General features: G+C 38.0%; 2 protein-coding genes across 3 annotated transcripts in view; both read left to right on the plus strand.

Annotated features, from left to right (window-relative positions):
* LOC127442933 (uncharacterized) overlaps positions 1–23,705 on the plus strand; it is a 235,004-nt gene that overhangs the window by 69,555 nt on the left and 141,744 nt on the right. The gene's annotated exons all lie outside the window — the stretch shown is intronic.
* LOC127442965 (gastrula zinc finger protein XlCGF8.2DB-like) lies at positions 1,224–21,743 on the plus strand. Of its 2 annotated transcripts, none has more exons than XM_051701422.1 (2): positions 1,224–1,274; positions 16,224–21,743. In XM_051701422.1, exons 1-2 carry the CDS (start codon positions 1,238–1,240, stop codon positions 17,066–17,068), a joined length of 882 nt encoding a protein of 293 aa, XP_051557382.1. In that variant the 5' UTR covers positions 1,224–1,237; the 3' UTR covers positions 17,069–21,743. The 2 variants fall into 2 exon arrangements, with proteins under 2 accessions (XP_051557382.1, XP_051557381.1); XM_051701421.1 differs by lacking the exon at positions 1,224–1,274 and adding an exon at positions 3,760–4,098.

Genomic DNA, 23,705 nt, shown 5'->3' on the forward strand with positions numbered 1-23,705 from the left:
CAATGCTAAATGCAAATAATAAGATAGAACCTTATGATTATGCATGGTTTGGATAGAAAAATAAATAGGCTTATCAACTTTAAAATTTTATAGAAAGGCATAGAGCAAATATATGCAGTGTAAAAGAAAATATCACCCAGATTTAATTTCATTTCGATGTGAAAAATTATTTGTGCCAACCACAGAGTGATTTGTGCAGTGAATTTCTTTTGCTGCTGAGAGATTGAAAACTCAGAAATTCAGCTGACCTTTAGAAACCAATCACTCAAACTAAAGACTGTAAATCTCACTTCTGGTGTTTATACATTTGCAGATTTATGTTTATATATAATTTGAAAACATCTTGCCGTAACTTTGGAAGGTTACTAAGGCCAATCAAAGATCAATCAATTCATAACATATTAAATAACTATATTGATTCTATCATCATTCTATTCCCCTTGAATGTTATATTTTAAGTATGACGTTATGAAATATATTTTTAAGTTTGTTGAGTACATAAATAGGATATTTCGGTCTCCTTTAAAGAGTGTCAGGAGGTTCACCAGAGGGCTTTGCCAAACTCAATACTCAAACCAGCCCGTCTGGCACCAGTAATCATGCCACGCTCCAAATCACTGAGATCAAATTTTTTCCCCATTCTGATGGTCGATGTGAACATTAACTGAAGCTCCTGACCCATATCTGCATGATTTTATGTACTGCACTGCTGCCACACGATTGGCTGATTAGATAATCGCATGGATGATTGTTGGTGCCAGATAGGCTGGTTTGAGTATTTCTGTAACTGCTGATCTGCTGGGATTTTCACACACAACAGTCTCGAAAATGTACTCAGAATGGTGCCAAAAACAAAAAACATCCAGTGAGCGGCAGATCTGTGGAAGAAAAAAGTGTTGATGAGAGAGGTCAACAGGGAATGGCCAGACTGGTTCGAAATGACAAAGTCTACAGTAACTCAGATAACCACTCTGTACAATTGTGGTGAGAAGAATGCTATTCTGAGATGCGGGTTGGTGCTGTTTTGGCAGCACGAGGGGGGTCTACACAATATTAGGCAGGTGGTTTTAATGTTGTGGCTGATCGGTGTATGATTTTTGCTATTGTCATCTTTTGTGTTAATCCACACAATGTTGCTGATAAAGATTTTTGTTCCTTAAACCATTCCCGAACGATGTGTGCAGTGTGGAAGGGCGCATTATCCTGCAGAAGGAGGCCAGTGCCATCAGGAAATACCATGCCAAGGGGTGTACCTGGTCTGCAACGATGTTTAGGTAAGTGGCACGTGTCAAATTGTCATCCACATGAATGGCCGGACCCAGGGTTTCCCAACAGAACATTACCCAGAGCATCACACTCCCTCCACTGGCTTGTCATCTTCCCACAGGTAAACGGCACACACGTACACGCCGTCCATGTGATGTTAAAGAAAATGGGACTCATCGGACCAGGCGACCTTCTTTCACAGCTCCAAGGTCCAGTTCCGATGCTCGTGTGTCCATTGTAGGTGCTGTAGACGGTGGACAGGGGTCATCATGGGCACTCTGACTGGTCTGCGGCTCTGCAGCCCCATTCGCAGCAGTGTGCGATGCACTGTGTATTGTGACACATTCCTCCCGTAACCATCATTAACATTTTCTGTGACTTGTGCCACAGCACAGAACCTTCTGTTGGTTCGGACCAGATGGGATAGCCTTCGGTGCCCTTGTGCATCGATGAGCCTTGGGCGCCCAACGCCCTGTCGCCGGTTTGTGGTTTGTCCCTCCTCAGACCACTGTCTGTAGGTACTCACCACTGCTGACCGGGAGCACCCCACAAGCCTTGCCGTTTCAGAGATGCTCTGACCCAGTCACCTGGTCATAATAATTTGGCCCTTGTCAAAGTCGCTCAGGTCTTTACTCCTGCCTATTTCTCCTGCATTCAACACGCTGTCTATGAGAACTGATTGTTAGTTTACCATCTAATCTACCCAGACCTTAACATGTTGCCTTGTTAGGAGATGATCAAAGTTATTTGTTTCACCTTTGAGTGGTCATAATGTTTTGGCTCTTTAGTGTATATGTTGTTTTTCAATTTAAAAACTAATGAACGCAACATGCGAGGACCTTTTGGTTTAGCTCTAACAAATGCTCCCTTTACTCTTTATTTAATAGGCTAAACTTAATTCATCTTGTTTTGTAGTCCTGTCATGTAAAATTTTACTTTTAAAAGAAAAAGAAACACATTTCACTGTTGGTTTAGACTAAGATAAAATACAGAAAAGAAAAAAAGTGGGGGAATAAACACCTAAGGAAAAGCAGAACTACAAAAAAGATTAAAGGCACTATATCACATAAATAGGCTACTTTACAAAACTCATAAATATTTAGTCTCATGTATGTTTATTGATTCTCAATTACTTCCTGAGTTCACTTAGTGGAAACACACACACACACAAAATAAAAAAAAAAAAAAATTCTAATAATAACCCATTTATGAAATTCAGCCGCGCTTGCTTTGTTGGACTACTATTGCCCACAACCCCTCGTGCTACAGAATAGGATGTCTGTTCATTTCTGTGGCTACAAAGAAATCTGACACTATATGGCACAATAGAATAATGTTTTATTACATGCTTCACTCTACAAATGTATTTTACCATTGAAGTTGGAGCACATCCTCCTGTCCCCTTTCTTAAAAATGGGGACCACCACCCCAGTTTGCCAATCCAAAGGGTACCGTACTCCCATTCCATGCACTGTTGAAAAGGCGTGCCAACCAAGACAGCCCAACAACATCCAGAGCCTTCAGATATTCTGGCCGAATCTCATCCACCCCTGCAGCCCTGCCACCGAGGAGTTTATTGACTACCTCAGTGACCTCACAGCCCATTATAATCATTAAAACCATTAGAATTTCTGTGAGGGTTTATTTTTTTTATTTTTTAGCAGGGATGAGAGACGCTGTCTTAGGTTTTCTTATAGATTCAGGAGTGGAGTCGTGAATATAAATAATGATAAAGGAATATTTATGGTTATTATGATTTTTTATTATGATTTTTATTATTTATTATTATTTTCATTCCACCAATCTGTACCTTTTCCATTTCAAAAAGGTGATTTTTAAAGTCAATTTTATCAGCCTTGTCTTGAAGTGTAAATAAATTGCATTGTGCCATCTCGAGCTAATAGATTTTTTTATATTATTATTATTTTTTTTTTTTTTATATATACATTTTGGGATATAGCTATGCCTTTAAAAAAGTAACAGGGTTGACAGTTTTACAGTTCACTTAGCCATTAGAGTAATGTTCACGTCAGGACACTACAGGTGTTTATTAGAAAGAGAATTTAATGCTGATATTCTACAAATATCCACTTTGTAATTATGTTGTTTTCTGTAAATAATAATAATAATAATAATTATTATTATTATTAAAAATTAAGATTGTCTCCTACTAACAAACATAACAACATATAAAATAAAGTCATTAGAAAAAGAGGAGACACTTATACTGTTCACAACCTGAGAGGCTGATGATGTCATTATGACACTAGTTTTTAAACATATATATATATATATATATATATATATATATATATATATATATATATATATATATATATATATATATAAGAATAAAAGAAAGACGATTAATGAAAAATATTAGAAATCCTAAAATAGTAGATAGGTGTCCCTTCGCATCGTTGCTCCACACTCAGTTGGTGGCACTAATGCACCAAAAGCTGGTTTGCCAACAGCCAAAGAAAAAGACGACGAGTAAGGGAAAGGGTGTACTTCACGACGATGTTTCTGGTTGTGTTTGTGCAAGGCGACAAAGGAATCTGTGGCTTGATATCGCGGTAGTATTAATACTCACAAATTACTCTTTAAAAAGTGCTTTACCATCACCAATGCGGTTCGTATTTTGAAATAGTAAAAGTTTGCGAGAATGTGACGAAGACCCGTTATCAAACAAGCAGGTGCAACTTCAGTTGTGAAAATAGAAATCTGCGTAATATACTATTGTAAAGATGGAATTTTTAGAAGCGGAGAGAGAGGACATGAGTGATTCAGAACCATGCAGAGTGAAAAATGACGAAACTGAGGAACAAAGAGGTTGGTGTCCATTTTCACTCTTCATTAAAGGAATATTCCGGGTTCAATACAAGTTCAACTCAATCAGCGGCATTTGTGGCATAATGTTGATTACCACAAAATTAAATTTTTACTTCCCCTCCTTTTCTTAAAAAAAGCAAAAATCTTGGTTCCACCGAGGCTCTTACAATGGAAGTGAATGGGGGCCAATCTGTAAACATTAAAATACTCACTGTTTTGAAAGTATAGACACAAGAGTTAAACAGTATAAATGTTAACATGATTTTAGTGTGATAAAATCACTTACTAACTGCATCTGTGTAAAGTTATATCCAATTTTACAACTTCGTTGCCATGACAACGTAACACCAAACCATAAAACCCTTAGCAACCACACAAAAAAAGCATTACAGCTCATACAATACACAAGTTTTAACAGAAAAATGAATGTACATGCTTTTAAAGAATTATAAGCCTCACATTTCTGCATTTAAAGGGTCATGAAACACTAAACTACATTTTCTGTGATGTCAACAGGTATGTGGGGTACAACGGCTAAAGGCACACCTAAGGAAAATGTACTTTCTGGTCACAGTGTACTAAGATAAAAAATAAATATTTTTATTGAATATTGACAGAGCAACATAATTTGTCTGAAAATAAATAATTAAGGAAAGTTGTTTTGATAAAAAAATAAAAAAATAAATAATTTAATGGTGGCAAGGGAGCCTTTTACCCCAAACTTCGGAAAAAGGCCCACACATTTAGGGTAAAAGGCCCCCAGGGGGTTTAAGTGATACAGTCACTGTATTTATTTTTAGCAGAATTTAGTAAAAGTAACATCTGTTTATTGCTCACTATATAACAGTATAAGCTAGGGATGTGCAAAACGACCAGTTTTTAATAATCAACTAGTTGGTCGTTTGTTTAAATGACTAGTCTGTGTTAAGGATAATGATGTACTTTTAGGCTCCGTCATGTTCATGTGACCCCAATCAGATGTGTTTCAGAGGGATATACAGATGCTAAGTGCAACACTTTAAAATGGTGACTAACAAATAGTCAAATATTATCAACAAATAAATAGGCTAAATAACTAGGGCTTCAACTAACAGATTATTTTGATAATCGATAATCTTCGATTATTTCTTCGATTAATTGGATAAAAATGAAACTTCCTGTATTTCATTAAAATGTTATTTTTTAAGAAACGGAAATGATAAAGGGCGTTAAGGATTTGGTTTGGTTTACTCTACTGAACAATTCTATACTCTCACAAAACTTTGAGCAAAGCCTGAATAGTTATGTTTGATTTTTATTATTATTACATTCAAGACATATGCAAAACAGTTCCTTTACTTGTAAAACTTAAAAAGTACTGTTTATTAAAGAGTAACATGATCCATTGGGGATGGAGTGGCACAAAACATCAGCCCAGCAGAGGGCAAAAGTGACACCAGAATAGAAATATTAATAATTCTGCCCAGCTGAAAAATACATAATTATGTCACTGATTATCACTGATTACATACATTTTAAGTATTTTAAATTAATATTGTATGTTTTAAAATAGTATTGTCACTGATTACATGTTTCTGAACTATTTTTTTAAAAAATATGTGGATGTTAATCAAGTAACATGTTTGTCATGGTATAAATTTACTGGTGGAATCAGACATTACATACGTTATTATAAGGACGATCAAATATCAGGACCCTTAGCATTATTATACATTATATTCAGCATTATATACAGTTTAATATAGTACAATCATCTGTAAACGCAGTGCAGATTCACTCTTGTGCTGAAAATTCTCATGCATGAGGAGAAATCATCTAAAACACTTTAAAAACCACACTTTGACCTCTGAGACATCAGTGTGATATCCACGAGCTGCACAAATGATTACATTGAAACTGAAATCATGGTATGAATCTGCACGAGTTAAATTAAGATGATTGCGCTCCAGCGCTCCCTTTCTCCATTGTGATCAGTTTGATTGAGGCGATGCTCGCGCTCGCTCAGTGAAGTTTAACGGAGACTCACACAGGGTAAAAACAAACAGTTTTGTGAAATACCCAGAAATATATGCCTGATTTTGAATTCATAACATGTATACATTATAAAACATAGAAAATAGCAGTAAAATGTAAGTTATGTGCTGGAGAGGAACAACTCTTAAGCACATCAAACAACACAATCACTCTTTCAACCCACCTGATGCAGCATTCGCTCCACATTAAACTGTATGCTTACTATGGTCTTCTTTGAAGTGTTTATTAATTGCTCTCGTGCGCAGGACAACTTGGGCCATGTTTTTTCTGCTTTTCAATTTCGTCATTTTTCAAATGAGTTTCAACATGCAACACATTTTCACTGGGCTGTAAAGTGACGTCACATATGGAGCTTCTCCGTGCTCGCAGCATATATCCAAATAATCGATAATAAAATTAGTAGTCGATGGTTTTCATTATCGATAATTATAGATTAGTTGTTGCAGCCCTTTAAATAAATTTAATAGTTTTGTGCAATAAGATGTTAAAGTAAGAATTCCGGGTTAAGAAAGTTATAATCTGGCCAATCTTGTACTGACACTTTTCCTAAAATCAGTCAGAGATTTTAAAGGGATAGTTCACCCAAAAATGAAAATTCTCTCATCATTTACACACCCTCATGCAATCCCAGACATGTATGACTTTCTTTCAACTGCTGAACACAAATTAAGATTTTTAGAAGAATATCTCAACTCTGTTGGTCCATACAATGCAAGTGAATGGTGACCAGGGGCCGTCTGTATAAAACTTCTCAGAAGTGCTCTTCAGAATAATCTTAAGCTTTGACTTTACCCTTGTGTGACCTTTGGGACATTTTTGTCTTTTGAATTTTAGTTTTTTCGATAATTTTGGCTGTGTTAATGCCAACGGCATAAATGTTGTCAAAGGCGTGTATTTTGGGGGGAATTTTGAAGTTCCTATAATACACTGTGTACACAAAATAGTTACACTCAGGACCTTAAGGACAAAAATGTCCCCACTGAAACCCATTAAAACAATGCAATATTTGATCCCAGTGCCATTAAAGCATAAAATCATTAATTCTATGATATTACGCTTTCATTCCAGAGCCCTAGGTTCAGAATTTTAATTTTTAATATTTTCCACCAGATGGCGCCATTTGTCTCATGTTTAGCCTATGGAGCAAATACATGCTTTTTTCCTATTTTCTGTTTGCTGTATTATAGAGCACTGCAGGCCAGTTAAATAAATGATGCAGATAAAATTGTGTGGGTGTGTTGGTATGGATGTCAGAGTGTGTTTTGAATGTGTGTATTGAGAAATGTGTGTGTGTGTGTGTGTGTGTGTGTGTGTGTGTGTGTGTGTAAAAAAACAACAGTGGCATTATATAAACAAACTGGCATTCAAACGGTTAAAATCCTGAAAATGAATGAATATTTGGTAGTTATGATCAGGACTGATGTTGGTTAAAAAAATTAACTCATTGAAAGTGGAAAATAATATTAATATATAATATTATGGCAGTTTTTTGACGTGGACATTTTTGTCCTCTAAGGACCTCTGAGTAACTTTTTTTATTGACGCACAAGGGCTAAGTGTCAAAAAATTCTTAGCAATAGTAGGACTTGTGTAAGAGTAGGAGCTTTTTATAAAGATGCTAAAAGCAGCTTTCAGCAAAGTGTAAGACTGAATCTTAAGTGCTGACTGAGGTGACACCTCAGTGTTGTCAAAAGGACTACAATGATGTCGACCCAAAATGGCTGACCTCAAAAACTGAATCAGCCAATAGTGAGCCTGCAATGGTAATATGTCCCAGCTGGTATGACACCATTCATTCATTCATTTATGATTAATACAGCACATTATAAAACAATATTTGGATATGTTATTTTCTGTTGATGATTTTATTAATCAAATGAGAAAGCCAAATTTAATTTCCTGTATTTTAAAACATCATTCCACATCTTGCCGAATGATATCCTCAAACAATGTGAAAATTAAAGGCTACAAAAAATCTAAATGCTAAATCTTGCAATATAAATTGCATATGCTTTTCACGTTATCAAAACAACATTTCTCCACAAGGACAATTTAAATCACAAAATGATATGATAATAAAACAAACTGTTGTAATCCCATTACAGCTACATGTAAAATTTATGTTAAATACGGTTCAATTTAGTGGTAAATTTGACGTTAAACATATCAACAATATTTTATCATAGCACTCTGGTTGAGCGGCATTGGCGCACAATCCATGAAGTAAGCCTATTTTTCATTTTTTGGCCTATTTGAAGTTATAATGTCTCACTTGTTTTGGACAAGTTCTTTTGCAAAATTTATTCGGACTGAGATGAAAACTGACTGACAATTGATAAAAGAGCTTTTTGTCATTTTTACAGAGTCATTGCAGCTGCTCAATCCAGCACGTTGGTGGCACTATTCAGCTGGCAAACACCAGCATTGATGTGCAGCTGATACACAACCAGAAAATGATATACTTAAAAAATTTGCAATTCATGAACGCTTTGTACTGCAAACATAAACCCGGTCTATTTTTTTTTTAAAGTCTGCTTATGGTTTTTTGTCTTAAATGTACATTATTTAATATGTATATCAATGTTCCTGTATATTCTCATGGCATTAAAAATAGCAGCAAGGTTCGGCAATTTGTTTGCACTAAGCTCATAATAAAATATCCCATTAAAAGATTTGTTACATGCTATGTTTTAGACAAACGAATTGCAGAACCACAATGCTATTTTTATTGCAAGGACAATATAACAAAGTATTGCAATAATTTAAATAAAGAAAAGACCGTGAGCCAGTGTTTTCATTAATATTATTTTTTAATATATGCATCATATTTTATACTATACTGGTTATTCTCAATGTACAGTATTCCATGTGTATTTGTATCAATGTACCTTGTGTTATATTATCCAGTCATTCATCCATGCATAATAAAAAGTGAAGTTGGGTTCGGGAATTCGTTCGGAATATACTCGTAGCAAAGTACATGTGAAAATAAATATCCAGCTGAGCACTTTACTCATCTCACTTGCATAAAAAAAAAAACAGAAGTCAGAAGTTTACATACACTTAGGTTGAAGTCATTAAAACTCATTTTTTAACCACTCCACAGATTTCATATTAGCAAACCATAGTTTTGGCAAGTCATTTTGGACATCTACTTGTGCATGACATGAGTAAGTTTTCCAACAATTGTTTACAGACAGAATGTTTCACGTTTAATTGACTATATCACAATTCCAGTGGGTCAGTTTACATACACTAAGTTAACTGTGCCTTTAAGCAGCTTGAAAAATTCAAGAAAATTATGTCAAGCCTTTAGACAATTAGCCAATTAGCTTCTGAAAAGGAGGTGTACTGAATTGGAGGTGTACCTGAGGATGTATTTTAAGGCATACCTTCAAACTCAGTGCCTCTTTCCTTGACATAATGGGAAAATCAAAAGAAATCAGCTAAGACCTCAGGAAAGAAAATTGTGGACTTCCACAAGTCTGGTTCATCCTTGGGAGCGATTTCCAAATGCCTGATGGTACCACGTTCATCTGTACAAACAATGGTACGCAAGTATAAAGACCATGGGACCACACAGCCATCATACCGCTAAGGAAGGAGACGCATTCTGTCTCCTAGAGATGAATGTAGTTTGGTGCGAAAAGTGCAAATCAATCCCAGAACAACAGCAAAGGACCTTGTGCAAATGCTGGAGGAAACAGGTAGACAAGTATCTATATCCACAGTAAAACAAGTCCTATATTGACATAACCTGAAAGGCTGTTCAGCAAAGAAGAAGCCACTGCTTCAAAAATGCCATAAAAAAGCCAGACTACAGTTTGCAAGTGCACGTGGGGACAAAGATCTTATTTTTTGGAGAAATGTCCTCTGATCAGATGAAACAAAAATTTAACTGTTTGGACATAATGACCATCGTTATATATGGAGGAAAAAGGGTGAGGCTTGCAAGCCGAAGAACACCATCCCAACCGTGAAGCATGGGGGTGGCATCATCATGTTGTGTGGGTGCTTTGCTGCAGGAGGGACTGGTGCACTTCACAAAATAGATGGCATCATGAGGAAGGAAAATTATGTGGATATATTGAAGCAACATCTCAAGACATAAGCCTGGAATTTAAAGCTCGTCGCAAATCGGTCTTCCAAATGGACAATGACCCCAAGCATACCTCCAAAGTTGTGGCAAAATGGCTTAAAGACAAAGTCAAGGTATTGTAGTGGCCATCACAAAGCCATGACCTCAATCCGATAGAAAATTTGTGGGCAGAACTGAAAAAGCGTGTGCGAGCAAGGAGGCCTACAAACCTGACTCAGTTACACCAGTTCTGTCTGGAGGAATGGGCCAAAATTCCAGCAACTTATTGTGAGAAGCTTGTGGAAGACTACCCAAAAAGTTTGACCTAAGTTAAACAATTTAAAGGCAATGCTACCAAATACTAACAAAGTGCATGTAAACTTCTGATCCACTGGGAATGTGATGAAAGAAATAAAAGCTGAAATAAATCATTCTCTCTACTATTATTCTGACATTTCACATTCTTAAAATAAAGTAGTGATCCTAACTGACCTAAGACAGGGAATGTTTTCTACGATTAAATGTCAGGAATTGTGAAAAACTGAGTTTAAATATATTTGGCTAAGGTATATGTAAACTTCTGACTTCAAATGTATATACTCCTCAAAATGCATCAACAGCATGAAGAGCATAATGAAACAGTTGTGCCAAAGTCGGTAAATAAATGCTTTAACAGCATTCTTTATTTTAATCTCTAACAGCTGAAGGGTGCAGAAAGGAGACTGGTATAACAGCGCCGCCTACTGCACTGGAGTGAAATACTTTTTAGTTTAATTTTTGTTCGGACTCTGTGTGAATAGACCTTCCATCAGAGGTTCGTCTTGCAAAATCGTCACGGATTTGGTGTGAACAGGCCTTAATTCACGAGTTTCAATGTATTCATTAAATGAAAAAATGTCCTGGAATTAAATAATTATATTGATGGATTTCATTTCATTCAACTACAAAACACATTTGCCCAAATTCCACTATCATAAGTCCAACACATTCATTCTTTGTTGTAGTGTGTGTTGTCTCTATGGAACACAGTCATTGTGAATAAAACAATTTAGGAGCTGAGACTAAGTCTTAACACTTATGAACCTTTATGAATCACACTTATTCTTAACTCTAGGAAATAAGAGAAAAATTACATCATTCTTCGAATTTTGACACATTTGACTCCAAGCAGCTTTATACACTGCCTGGCCAAAAAAAAAAAAAAAAAAAAAAAGCATTGGACCGCCTTTAGCTTTGATTATGGTGCACATTCGTTGTGGCATTGCTTTGACAACCTTATGCAGCGTCACAACATTTATTTCCATCCAGAGTTGCATTAATTTTTGGCCAAGATCTTGTATTGATGACGGGAGAGTTGAACCACTCAAAGTCTTTCAGTGGGGTTAAGGTCAGGACTCTGTGGTGGCCAATCCATGTGTGAATTGCTCCCTGAACCACTCTTTCACAATTTGAGCCAAATTAATCTTGGCATTGTCATCCTGGAATATGCCCGTGCCGTCAGGGAAGAAAAAATCAATTGATGTGATAACCTGGTGATTCAGTACATTCAGGTATTCAGCTGACTTTTTATTGCCGAATAACGTTGCTGAGCCTAGACCTGACCAATTGAAGCAACCCCAGATCATAACACTGCCTCCAGAGGCTTGTACAGTGGGCATTATGCATGATGGGTGCATCGCTTCATGCACTTCCCTTCTTACCTTGATGCGCACATCACTTTGGAATAGGGTCCAGGGTGTGCTGAGTGACTCCAACCAATAGGGTAAATCTGGACTCATCAGACCACATTACCTTTTTCCACTGCTCCGCAGCCCAATCTTTATGCTCCCTAGCAAATTGAAGTTGTTTTTTCTGATTAGTCCACTAACAAGTGGCATTCTTGTGGCCACACAGATGTTTAGTCCCAATCCTGTAAGTTCTCATCACATTGTACATGTGGAAATGCTCTTTCTTTCACTATTAAACATAGTTGTGAGTTATACTGTCGATTTTTTACGTTGTGACTTGCGTTTTAGTGATCTCTGATCACGATTTTTTGTCCACATTTTTTCCGTGAAGCTGACGGTTCACCACTATCCTTCCAGGTTTTAATAATGCATTGGACAGTTCTTAACCCAATTTCAGTGATTTCAGCAATCTCCTTAGTTGTTTTCTTTGGTTGATGCAGGCCAATAATTTGCCCCTTCTGAAACACAGTAACATCTTTTCCACGACCACGGGTTATGTCTTCCGGCATTGTTGTTTAAGAAATGAGAAGCTACACACTGCATCAGTTAGGGCTGAAAGAATTGTTGCCAGCTGAAACATAATCACTGCAATAAATCTCCAATCATAGGCTCTTAAGTATTTGCTTATTTAAATCCAAACAGTGACTTGGATTTTTTTTGGCCAGGCTGTGTACATACGGCCCCAGATCTTTGAAGTTCTAAAAATCACATAAAGGCAGCAAAAAAGTAATCCATACAACTCCAATGGTTAAATCCATATCTTCAGAAGCAATATAATAGGTGTGGGCGAGAAACAGATCAATATTTAAGTCCTTTTTTACTATCAACCTCTACTTTCACTTTAACATTCTTTCAAACTTTAAAAGTGAAAGTGGATATTTATATTAAAAAAAGACTTAAATATTGATCTGTTTCTCAAGTCATTTTTTTATTTGTATAGCGCATTTCACAACACAGATAATTTCAAAGCAGCTTTACAGAAAATTATGCTTGAACAGAAAAAGAAGCTGTAATATAGTAATGTCTTATAGTCACAGTGTTGTGGTTTAATAAAAAACATGATTGAAAATTGTGCCATAAATAATATTTGTATTTAGATCCCCAGTGAGCAATCTAAAGGCGACTGTGGCAAGGAACACAATGTGTTTAAAATAACCTTGGGGAAAATGAGGCTTACTGTGGCGGCCAGTTCCTCTCTGGATAAACAGCATGAATATAATGCCAATATTAGTTATTTATGTGTAGTGCCACCAACACCTATCATACTTCTTAATTCATTTGAGAATTGCATCTCACGTTAAAACCACCACCACTAAAAATATAAATGTTAGTAGTCGACACCACTAATTGACTCGTCACATTGGCACATACCTAGTATAGGCAAAAACTTACATTTTATGCCATTCAAAACACAAAGAGTCCATAAAGATGAAAAAAAAAAAAGGCGGCGGCAAAGCCTCAAGGATTAAACAACTTATCTCTTAAAAACTTAGTTTTCTCAAACACAACACTTTTCCTTTATTTAAGAGTTCCCTTTCAAGTCGGTCAATAAGATGCTATGTCAGTTGCTGACATTATGGGGAAACTCCTACCAGGAGTGACGATCTCTGACACCCTTTAAAACCACACCAATTTATTGGCAGATGGCGCTTGATGTTCTGCTCCCGATGCCCTCACCGCGAGCATATAAACCGGAGCCTGGTGCCATTTCATCAGGATTTTTCTTCTTCAGGATCGCTCGTGCTCTGAACACCCAAATCTTCGCTCCGTTGTTGATATTTAACACCTTTAAAGCGAGTGGATTATTTTCTACCTCTCTGTTGTGCTCCGGCGGAAGGACGAATCTTCACTTCGTTGTTGATATTGCACTATCTTCAGATAGTGGATTATTTTCTCTTTCTTGTTATGCATCTTATCACGTGGCTTCCTGAGCGTGTTACTGTGGAGACCTAGAAGCACGTGTGGAGGCTTACATTTTTTTTCACCGCAGCATCCACGCACAACTCACCAAGCGCCCCACCGAGCGTGAGAACCACCTTATAGTGACCACGAGGAAGGTAACCAACGTGACTCTACCCACCCTAGCAACCGGGCCAAATGGTTGCTTTGGAAGCCTGTTTGGAGTCACTCAGCACACCCTGGACTCGAACTCGCGATTCCAGGGGTGGTAGTCAGCGTCTTTGCTTGCTGAGCTACCCAGGCCCCCCACACACGTTCTTGAGGTACACATCCTCTGTTGTTGTTTGTACCTTCGTCTCCTGTTGTTTAGTGGTGATTACATCTTCTAGCACTTGTTCATGACAGCAACTGCACAACTGTGAGTGTTGCCACCTTGTGGACCCACTAATTAGTTAATATAATTCCAGGCACGTTCTGTTAGAAAAATTTAGTCGCACGCGTTCACTGCTCAGGCATTCTGCTGATGATGAAATTTGCAAATGTTTGTGTCTAACCAAAGTACTTTATCCTATGAGAGGGCGCTAGCTAACAATTATTCATGAGACCATGTGATATTAGACGAGAGGTTTAAACTCAAGTACTTCAAGTGAGTGAGTTGATACAAGGCCAGCGTGTAAAAGGCATAACTTCTTTGCGATGCTAAAAGAGGGACAGGCTTTCAGTCGATGGTGAAACCTTCTAAATGTTGTGCATGTGAGTTTCGAGATAAGTGGTGAGGTGGACTGTGGCTCGTTTGAGGCGCGGTTTTGACACATAGTCTCAACACACAAACCCTATAGATCCCTTCTTCCGTGAGTGTTAACCGGTCTAAGGAACTTATATTTGTGAATCAGTGTCACGGAATAAGTCTCAAAAGTTATTAAAATGCAGAATCTCTTTCACATTGTTGCTGTACGATTAAAAACACAATCTCCATTTTGACTTTTTACCATAGACGGAATGTGCCGAATGAACTCTTCCTACTGTTTGAATTGTGCATCTAAATGACCAATGAAAAGTTGTTTAATCAGGCTGTCTGTTTAATAAGTATCTTGTAAGATTGTTTATGAGAAAAAGAGTTTGAGTTCGCACTTACGAGCAAAAAGAAAAAACACCTGCCCTGCACCAGCACCAATTACAAGACTTTTCACATCAACACACATCAACACCCTTACTACATTTATCACAGTAAACTGAAACACAATCTTTCATTAGAACTGTGGCAGTTGTATTTAAAGTTAAGTTTTTAAATGTGTTTAGGCTATTCTTTTTTTTCTATAGCAAATAAACTATTTATTTCTAAGAAAGACTAACTACCTAACCACTGTAATGGGGAGCATTCATGGTTTTACCTGATATTATGGCATTACAAATGGCACTGTTAAACAATGGAAAAACTATGGTAAACATAAGGGCAAGTACAATTTAGAATGAAAGTCTGAACCATGAACAAAGTAATATTGTAATATATTTCCTGTTCTAATGACATTTGACATTAGGAAACAAACCATTCTCATTTGCCTTAAGATATTCCTAGAATCAAAATGATTTTTAAATCATTAAAAGTCTTATGAAAGGAACAAAATGTCTGTTATGGAGTAGGAAACAAACATTTTCACTATAGAAGCACAGTCCCAAATCAGTAAAGTGTTTTACTCATGAATATTAAAACTAGCCCTTTAGAAGAAAGTTAGTTTGATTTCCCAAAGCACACTGAAGTAAAAAAACAAAAAAAAAAAAACACACCTGTTAATTCAGAGGTTTCTAGATTCTCAGATGATCAAAAATAAATCATATTAAATACAAACATGAAATGCAACTACATTTTTTAAATATTAAATAATTGCAATTACGTTAAAAAAAAAGAAAAGAAATAGCATCACATAGGTGGATGATCGTGTACATCAGCCACCACCGAAGACCATTTCGGCCCAGGAAAAAGCCTGTAGAGTAATAAAGCTGATTGGATCAGACAGACGGTTGTTGTGTTCTTTCCCCCATTTTCTCCTCCCCTCCACTGCTGACCACGCCCACTTCCCCTGCCCCATTCACTTCTATTGTAAGTGCCTCACTGTAACCTCAATTTTTGTTTTTATTTTAAAGAAAAAGAGGCACTAATTGAAATTACTTTATGTGGTAATCACCATTATGTCACAAATGCTGTTGATTGAGCTTAACTTGTATTAAACCCAGAATATTCCAATAAAACCATAAAAGTTTGGTGACTGTAGTTTAGACAGTCATAGTTCTGTTGGTTTCTACCACCGATCGTGGGTCACTATTACTTCCATTCATTTCACCTTTGCCCCTCTTGAATTGAATTTTTGATAATTGTGTGTTCATTTTAGAACTGATGGAAGGGAAAAGTCAAGAACCAAATGAAGTGGAGGAGGAATATCAGGATGAAGAACCTCATAATGTCATAACAGGAGAAAAATCTAGAAGTTGCTCACAGACTGAAAATGATTTCTCACAGAAAAGAGCAGCCAAAAAATCTTTTTGCTGTCCTCAATGTGAAAAGAGCTTCACATGCAGAGACCACCTTATGGATCACTTCAGAATTCATACTGGTGAAAGGCCTTACATGTGTCCTCAGTGTGGAAAGAGTTTCATTCAAAAAGGAAACCTCAGGATTCACATAAGAATTCACACTGGAGAGAGGCCTTTCGTCTGCCCTCAGTGTGACAAGACTTTTATACATAAAGAAAACCTGAAGAATCACATGCGAATTCACACTGGAGAGAAGCCTTTCACATGTGATCAGTGTGGAAAGAGTTTCAAACAAATTGGACATCTTAAGATTCACATAAGAATTCACACTGGAGAGAGGCCATGCACATGCCTTCAGTGTGGGAAGAGTTTCATACATCAAGGAAACCTAAGAAGTCATTTGAAAACTCATTCTGGAGAGAAACTACACAAGTGTTCTCAGTGTGGCAGGAGTTACGCTGAGGCAACATATCTCAAAAAACACCTGAAAATGCATACAAATGAGAGACCCTTCGTGTGTTCTGTTTGTGACAAAAGATTTTCATGGCGCAGAAGTTTTAAAGAACACCAGAAAACACATACTGGAATAAAACCTTACAAGTGCTCCCATTGTGAAAAGAGTTTTGCTCATTTAGGAACACTGAAATCACATGAAAGAGTGCATACTGGAGAGAAGCATACCACTGCCTTTCATGTAGAATGAGTTTTACTACATCAGGAACTCTACTGACTCATAATTTAAAACATTGTCCAAAGTTATCACAGTGAGCAAAGTCATTTTTTTTGGTTAAACACAGCTGAGGTGGTTTATGGAGAATGGAAAAGACAATCATTAAAAAAGTCCTGTGGTGTTAGAAGTTCAAAAATACACTGTGTGTTGGGCTGGGCAGTATGGCGATATATCATGGCGTTGGTATAAAGTGTTAGTCGGTAGAGATTTTTCTATATCATCTATATCGCAGTGTGTTATGATCCACCTGGAAGGACGTGCGACTGATAGTGAGAGACAAACAAACATGGAAAAAGATGAACACACGAAACATGGGACGAAGCAAGACAAACACAGGATGAGGAATTTATTTTTGTATTAAAAGGTGCTGTTTTCTCACGTTCTTGGATGAGAGCACTCTTTCTGACGTGAGAGAAAGAGAGAGATAGAGTGCTTCAGATTCTAATCATTTTACATTCCGAGAGAAAATAAGGAGTTTGTTAAGGCTTCATCGTCCATGGTGTGAAACTGACCCTCCACTATAAGCCCGACTGCCATTTGTTACTGTTGTTGACGCCGTCAAGCTTTCTTTCCGGCATCTGTACTTCCGCAAAAATGGAGAGAGAAGCGATCGCGTTTGAGTAAATTACCTCAGGAATGATTAAATAACACCTGTGTCAACATCGCATTTATATCTACGTAACAGTTCAGGTTCAGTGGAAAGGAGGTGGGAACCAGATGAAGCATCAAAGTAATGTTTTTAATAAACTTAAACACAAAGACACACAAACGTAAACGCATACAATGCAGCTGCCTGTAGCTCGCTCTCTCTCGAACTGCTGCATCTCGTTGCACCTATCCCTCTCCTCGGCTGATTAGCCCGATTGGGGGCCGGGCGTGCGTAGGCACGGCTCGGCCCCACACTCCTCCTCGTCACACTCCTTCTTCCTTTGCCTTAGGCCGGGGATCCCCCGGCATGATGTACATCCCCCTCTCCTGGCCCCGCCTGCTGGCAGGCCTTTCCTGCCTTCCGCGACCTGGGAGGGAGACAAGGGGAGGGGAAAAACAAAACAACAAAAAGAGGAGAGGGAAAGGTCAACGCGGAGCGAGAGAGAGGAAAAACTTACTCGCTGGTTCCCAGACACGCCGTCGCCTGGTCCTCGATCACTCCTCCACCCTCTGGCAGAAAACAGACACTCCTTCCTGGGCAGACCGGCGCCAGTCCTCTGACCCCTGGTGGACGGAATGCTCCTCCGCGTTTTGACGGCCGGTAGGGAACTCCTCCGCCACTGGCAGCAGCCCCACTGCTCCAGGCGGCCAGCAGTGAGCTGCTCCTCCCCTCGCAGATGGCAGCCGTTCCTCCGCGTCCAGGTGGCCGGTAGCAACTCCTTTGGGTTGGATGGGAGAGGCGAGGACTCTACGACGGTGCATCCCTCCCCCTTCCTGGGCTTCGGCACCAATGTAACAGGGTTCAATAGAAAGGAGGCGGCAGGAACCGGACGAAGCATCAAAGTAATATTTTTAAGAAACTTAAACATAAAGACACACATACGTAAACGCATACAGGGCAGGTGCCTGTAGCTCTCTCGAACTGCCGCATCTCGTTGCACCTATCCCTCTCCTCGGCTGATTAGCCCGATTGGGGGCCCCACCCTCTTCCTTGTCACAATCTAGTAGGCTATATCCACCTTTCCTGACTTCTCCATGGGCGGTGCCATTACGGCGAGAGACTTCCTCTCAGATGCTCCACATTTTCACTTAGTTGTTGTTATCAGCTAGACTAACGTTACTGGTAATGGCAAGCAGCAGAGGCTCTGGAGGAATATGTGCTGTTAAAGGGTGTTATAACAACTACAGTTGACTTAAAAACTACTGGAAAATGAGTGTTACACCGATAAGCCTGCCCAAAAGCTGCCAATGCCCGAAATGTTTAGAGTCGCACCAGATGGCATAAGCAGAGGTTGCATTAAACTAATTCTTTGTCACTTGCCTATTTTTTTATTTATTTTTTTTTAAACATTGATGGATATTTCCAAATTTTGGCAGATAAAACTCCTCATTTTATATATTTTTTAATCATTTTTACGAGGTTCGTATCTCAAGTTGCGCTGTTCTTCTCAACAGTCTGCGTTGTTAATGCAGAAATAATGCAAAGGTATGTCCCTTAAATGTGAACCATACATCCTCTTTTCATGGATATGTCCTCTTTTTCTAACCTTAAAGCGTCCGGTAGGGATTTCTAGATTCCCTAAATGTTTTCATATTGAAGCGCTCAACAAGAAACACAATGAAATCTAGCGCATCATGTACATTGATTCTTTCTCTCTTTGCGTGCTGTATGTCGGTGTCTCTCTCTCTCTCTCTCTCTCTCTCTCTTACTCTCCCTTACTCTTTCACTCACGTGCTAAGAATGCACTAAGCATAATGGGTAATTTCACTGCCTTTGAAAATCATGGATACAGAAGTTGCCAAAAAGGTTTCCAGTATCCACTACAAGGCTAAATCCAAACCAAATACGTGATTGATGGATTTGCTTCAGAATCAACACAAACGCTTCTGTTCATCTCATTGTTTGCTTGGATTAAAAATCAATGCAGAGTAGACAAAACAGATCAAATATTTTTAATAAATATTTATTGATGAAATATTTTATTGCAATTGACATGACAGGTCTACCATTATGCTACTTTGGACATGGTTTTACATGAAAAATTAACTTTTTTAAGTTAAGTTTTTGAATCACTTTCCATCAAAATATGTAGGTCGGCTTTATTGTCATTAATATCATTATCGACTAAGAATTTCTATATATATATTTGCCTATATTGCCCACCCCTATTACATGGTTTTTTAATATATAAACCCTTTTTTGTCGATTTTCCAGAAAAAAAAACAAAAAAAAACAAAAAAAAAAACTATATCGTGATATAGGTCTGGGCAATAAAAAGATCTTGATATTTATGGAGGGAAAATAATTCTTTATAGCGATGATAAACTTTCAAGTAATTTGCTGTATTTAGCCTATATTCTACATCTAAATGAGCAGGTGCTTGTCGCTAAAAATACAAGCAGTTTGGCAAAGTTATACACACAACTAGCTAACTGAATCACAGTCATGAAATCAGCCTGTTAGGAAGTATTAGCTGGCTAGTGGCTAGGTAGCCACTAGATAGCTATCTGGCCAATATGATATGGTTGTGTACCAAACAAGATATCACTGACAATACAAAACAGCTTTCAACTGAACACAACAACAACTCCCACATCAACACCACCGCTGTTTCATGATCCATAGTGCTGTCACATCTGCTAATTGTTTGACACAGTCAAGAAAGTCTTACAATGGACAAAATGACTTTTAGGCTATGACAATTACGTCATGTACGGGACACGCGTCAGGCCAAAACCAGAAAGAAGAAAATTGTTGGAAACTTAAAAATGAACGACCATAGGTAGAGTCAAATGTCCACTGAAGATGATGAAATAGTGGCAAAAAGAGGTCACACACCTTATGTAGGACTAAATCCTAAACTGAGCATACTTCTTAAATTTCAAATGAAAAGGTAGCATAACCTGTAGAGTTTACTTGTAAACAAACTAGTAATATATTCATTTTTGAGTTCAAACAAACATGTAAAATGCATTTCCTTCTCTATTGATGATATGAAATTTGTATCGTGATAAATACTGTTATTGAACCATTAAAAAAATATATATTGTACTAATATATTTGTCCATATCGCCCAATCCTAACGTGATATTTACTGTTATTGTGATATAAAATTACTCGTACCAAGATATAGAATTTTGGTCATATCGCTCACTCATACTGTGGGTTATAACTATTGAAATATGATTATTTTGGTCATACCAGTTTCTGCTTTGTTTGCTGAAATCAATCAAATGAGCAGTCTTTTTTGTGTAACCTATTTAATGAGCACTAAAACATTTCATTTTATATGAAAAATGGCTTTTAATGTATCTCAACTATGTAGTTATACTGTAGTTTACTTTATATTAGTAATTAGATTTAGATTTAAGCCAGTTCCTCGTGCCACCTACTAAACATTTTAAAGAGTTTTTTTTTTCTTTTGCCATTGTCGCCTTTGGCTTGCTCATAGGGGACTCAAAGGCATCAAGGCATTATTTCTATAAAGCTGGTCACTTTTAAATGACTTGATCAGTACAAAGTTTACTGGATCTATTTGTGCTACTTTGTAATTTGTTCCTACTTTCCTCTCTGTCTGATTATATAATGAATCTTTTATTGCAAAAATGTTTCTAGTTGCTACTGCAATTCTGGCAATTGTCACTACAACTTTTCTCTTTTTTCACCGATGTCTTTGAATTTCAATTTTAGATATGTTTGATTTGTTTGTTTGTCATGTGTTTGTGAAGTTTGCCTACATTGGCCCTGAATTAAATCTGAGTTTGACTTAAAATTTAATAAACTGTCACAAATCAATTCCAAGGTGGCCTGTTTTGTTTGAGAATCCATACCAGGTCCATCGTTTTTAATATAGCTGCTGAATGTCTATTATTTCATGCAAATAATTCCCTGTTGTCAGAGCTTGTTGCTCTTATTCTAGCTGACCATTAGTTTAAGGCTTGTTCATGGTGGAAAACAATATCTTGGGAAGATAAAGGCTCACTTAGATTCATTTTCATCTATTTTCTGCAACATATTTAATGTATTATTGTTTTTCTTTGCACTTCCATTGTATTTTTATTGTATTGTATACACTGATCAGCCACAACATTAAAACCACTGACAGGTGAAGTAAATAACATTTATTATCTCGTTACAATAGCACCTGTCAAGGGATGGGATATATTAGGCAGCAAGTGAAGTTCTTGAATTTCATGTGTTGGAAGCAGGACAAATGGGCAAGCGTAAGGATCTGAGCAACTTGACAAGGTTCAAATTGTGATGGCTAGACAACTGGGTCAGGGCATCTCCAAAATGGCAGGTCTTGTGGGGTGTTTCCGGTATGCAGTGGTTAGTACCTACCAAAAGTGGTCCAAGGAAGGACAACCGTTGAACCGGCGGCAGGGTCACGGGTGCCCAAGGCTCATTGATGAGCGTGCGGAGCGAAGGCTAGCCCGTCTTGTCCGATCCCACAGAAGAGCTACTGTAGCACAAATTGCTGAAAAACTTAATGCTGGTCATGATAGAAAGGTGTCAGAACACACAGTGCATCGCAGCTTGCTGCGTATGGGGCTGCGTAGCTGCAGACCGGTCAGAGTGCCCATGCTGACCCCTGTCCACTGCGAAAAGGGCCTACAATGGGCACATGAGCGTCAGAACTGGACCATGGACCAATGGAAGATGGTGGCCTGGTCTGATGAATCACGTTTTCTTTTGGATATTGTAGATGGCCAGGTGCGTGTGCGTCGTTTACCTGGGGAAGAGATGGCAGCAGGATGCACCATGGGAAGAAGGCAGGCTGGCAGAGGCAGTGTGATGCTCTGGGCAATGTTTTGCTGGGAAACCTTGGGACCTGGCATTCATGTGGATGTTAATTTGACATGTACCACCTACCTGAATATTGTTGTAGACCACATACACCCTTTCATGGCAATGGGATTCCCTGATGGCAGTGGCCTCTTTCAGCAGGATAATGTGCCCTACCACACTGCAAAAATTGTTCAGGAATGGTGGTTCAGGAGGAATATGATGAAGAGTTCAAGGTGTTAACTTGGCCTCCAAATTCCCCAGATCTCAATCTGTGCAGATCTCAATGCACATCTATGAGATAGACCAACAAGTCCGATCCATGGAGGCCCCACCTCACAACTTACAGGATCTGCTGCTAATGTCTTGGTGCCAGATACCACAGGACACCTTCAGAGGTCTTGTGGAGTCCATGCCTCGACGGGTCAGAGCTGTTTTGCTGGCACGAGGGGGACCTACACGATATTAGGCAGGTGGTTTTAATGTTGTGACTGCTTGTTGTATCTGGCTGGTAAATGTAGAATGGTGGTATGAGAATATTATGAATGGAACAGAACAAAAATAAAATGTAAATAATAATCATAAAAAATAAATTAATTAAAAAAACAGAAAAGAAAACCTAGCTCAGAAATGTATCTCTCTCCCCAGAATTTGGTTTAGGTCAGTGATGCTTTAAATATGCTGAAACTGCACATGTGACATAATGTCCCAGTGCTGGAACTCTATAGCAGTGTTTCCCAACCTTTTTTCTGCCACGACACACTTTTTACGACTAAATAAATTCTACGGCACACCACTATCCCACATAGGTTAACCATCGTCGATATATTTCCTTTTCAAGAATTTGTCCATGTTTTCTGTCCATCTTAGTAGTGTGTTTACTTGTAATGTTTGAAATTCGGCTATACAAAAAAAAAAAAAAAAAAAAAATAAGTCACATAGGTAGGCTACGCTGTGTGAGGTCACAGGCGGCAAGAGCGCTAAATGGGTAATGAAAAACAACAAATTTGCTTCTTTTCTAATTTGTAGATTTGTTCTTGCAATGCCACAACAAATTACAGGGATGCAAACTCATGAGGGGCGAAAGACAATCACTGGTCCACGAACATTTTTTTCTGGGGATATTTTTTTAAAGAATAAGCTAAAAGCACCAACTCCAGCTATTTTAGTGATTCA

The sequence above is a fragment of the Myxocyprinus asiaticus genome, chromosome 6 (genome assembly GCF_019703515.2).
Source record: "Myxocyprinus asiaticus isolate MX2 ecotype Aquarium Trade chromosome 6, UBuf_Myxa_2, whole genome shotgun sequence".
NCBI lineage: Eukaryota > Metazoa > Chordata > Actinopteri > Cypriniformes > Catostomidae > Myxocyprinus > Myxocyprinus asiaticus.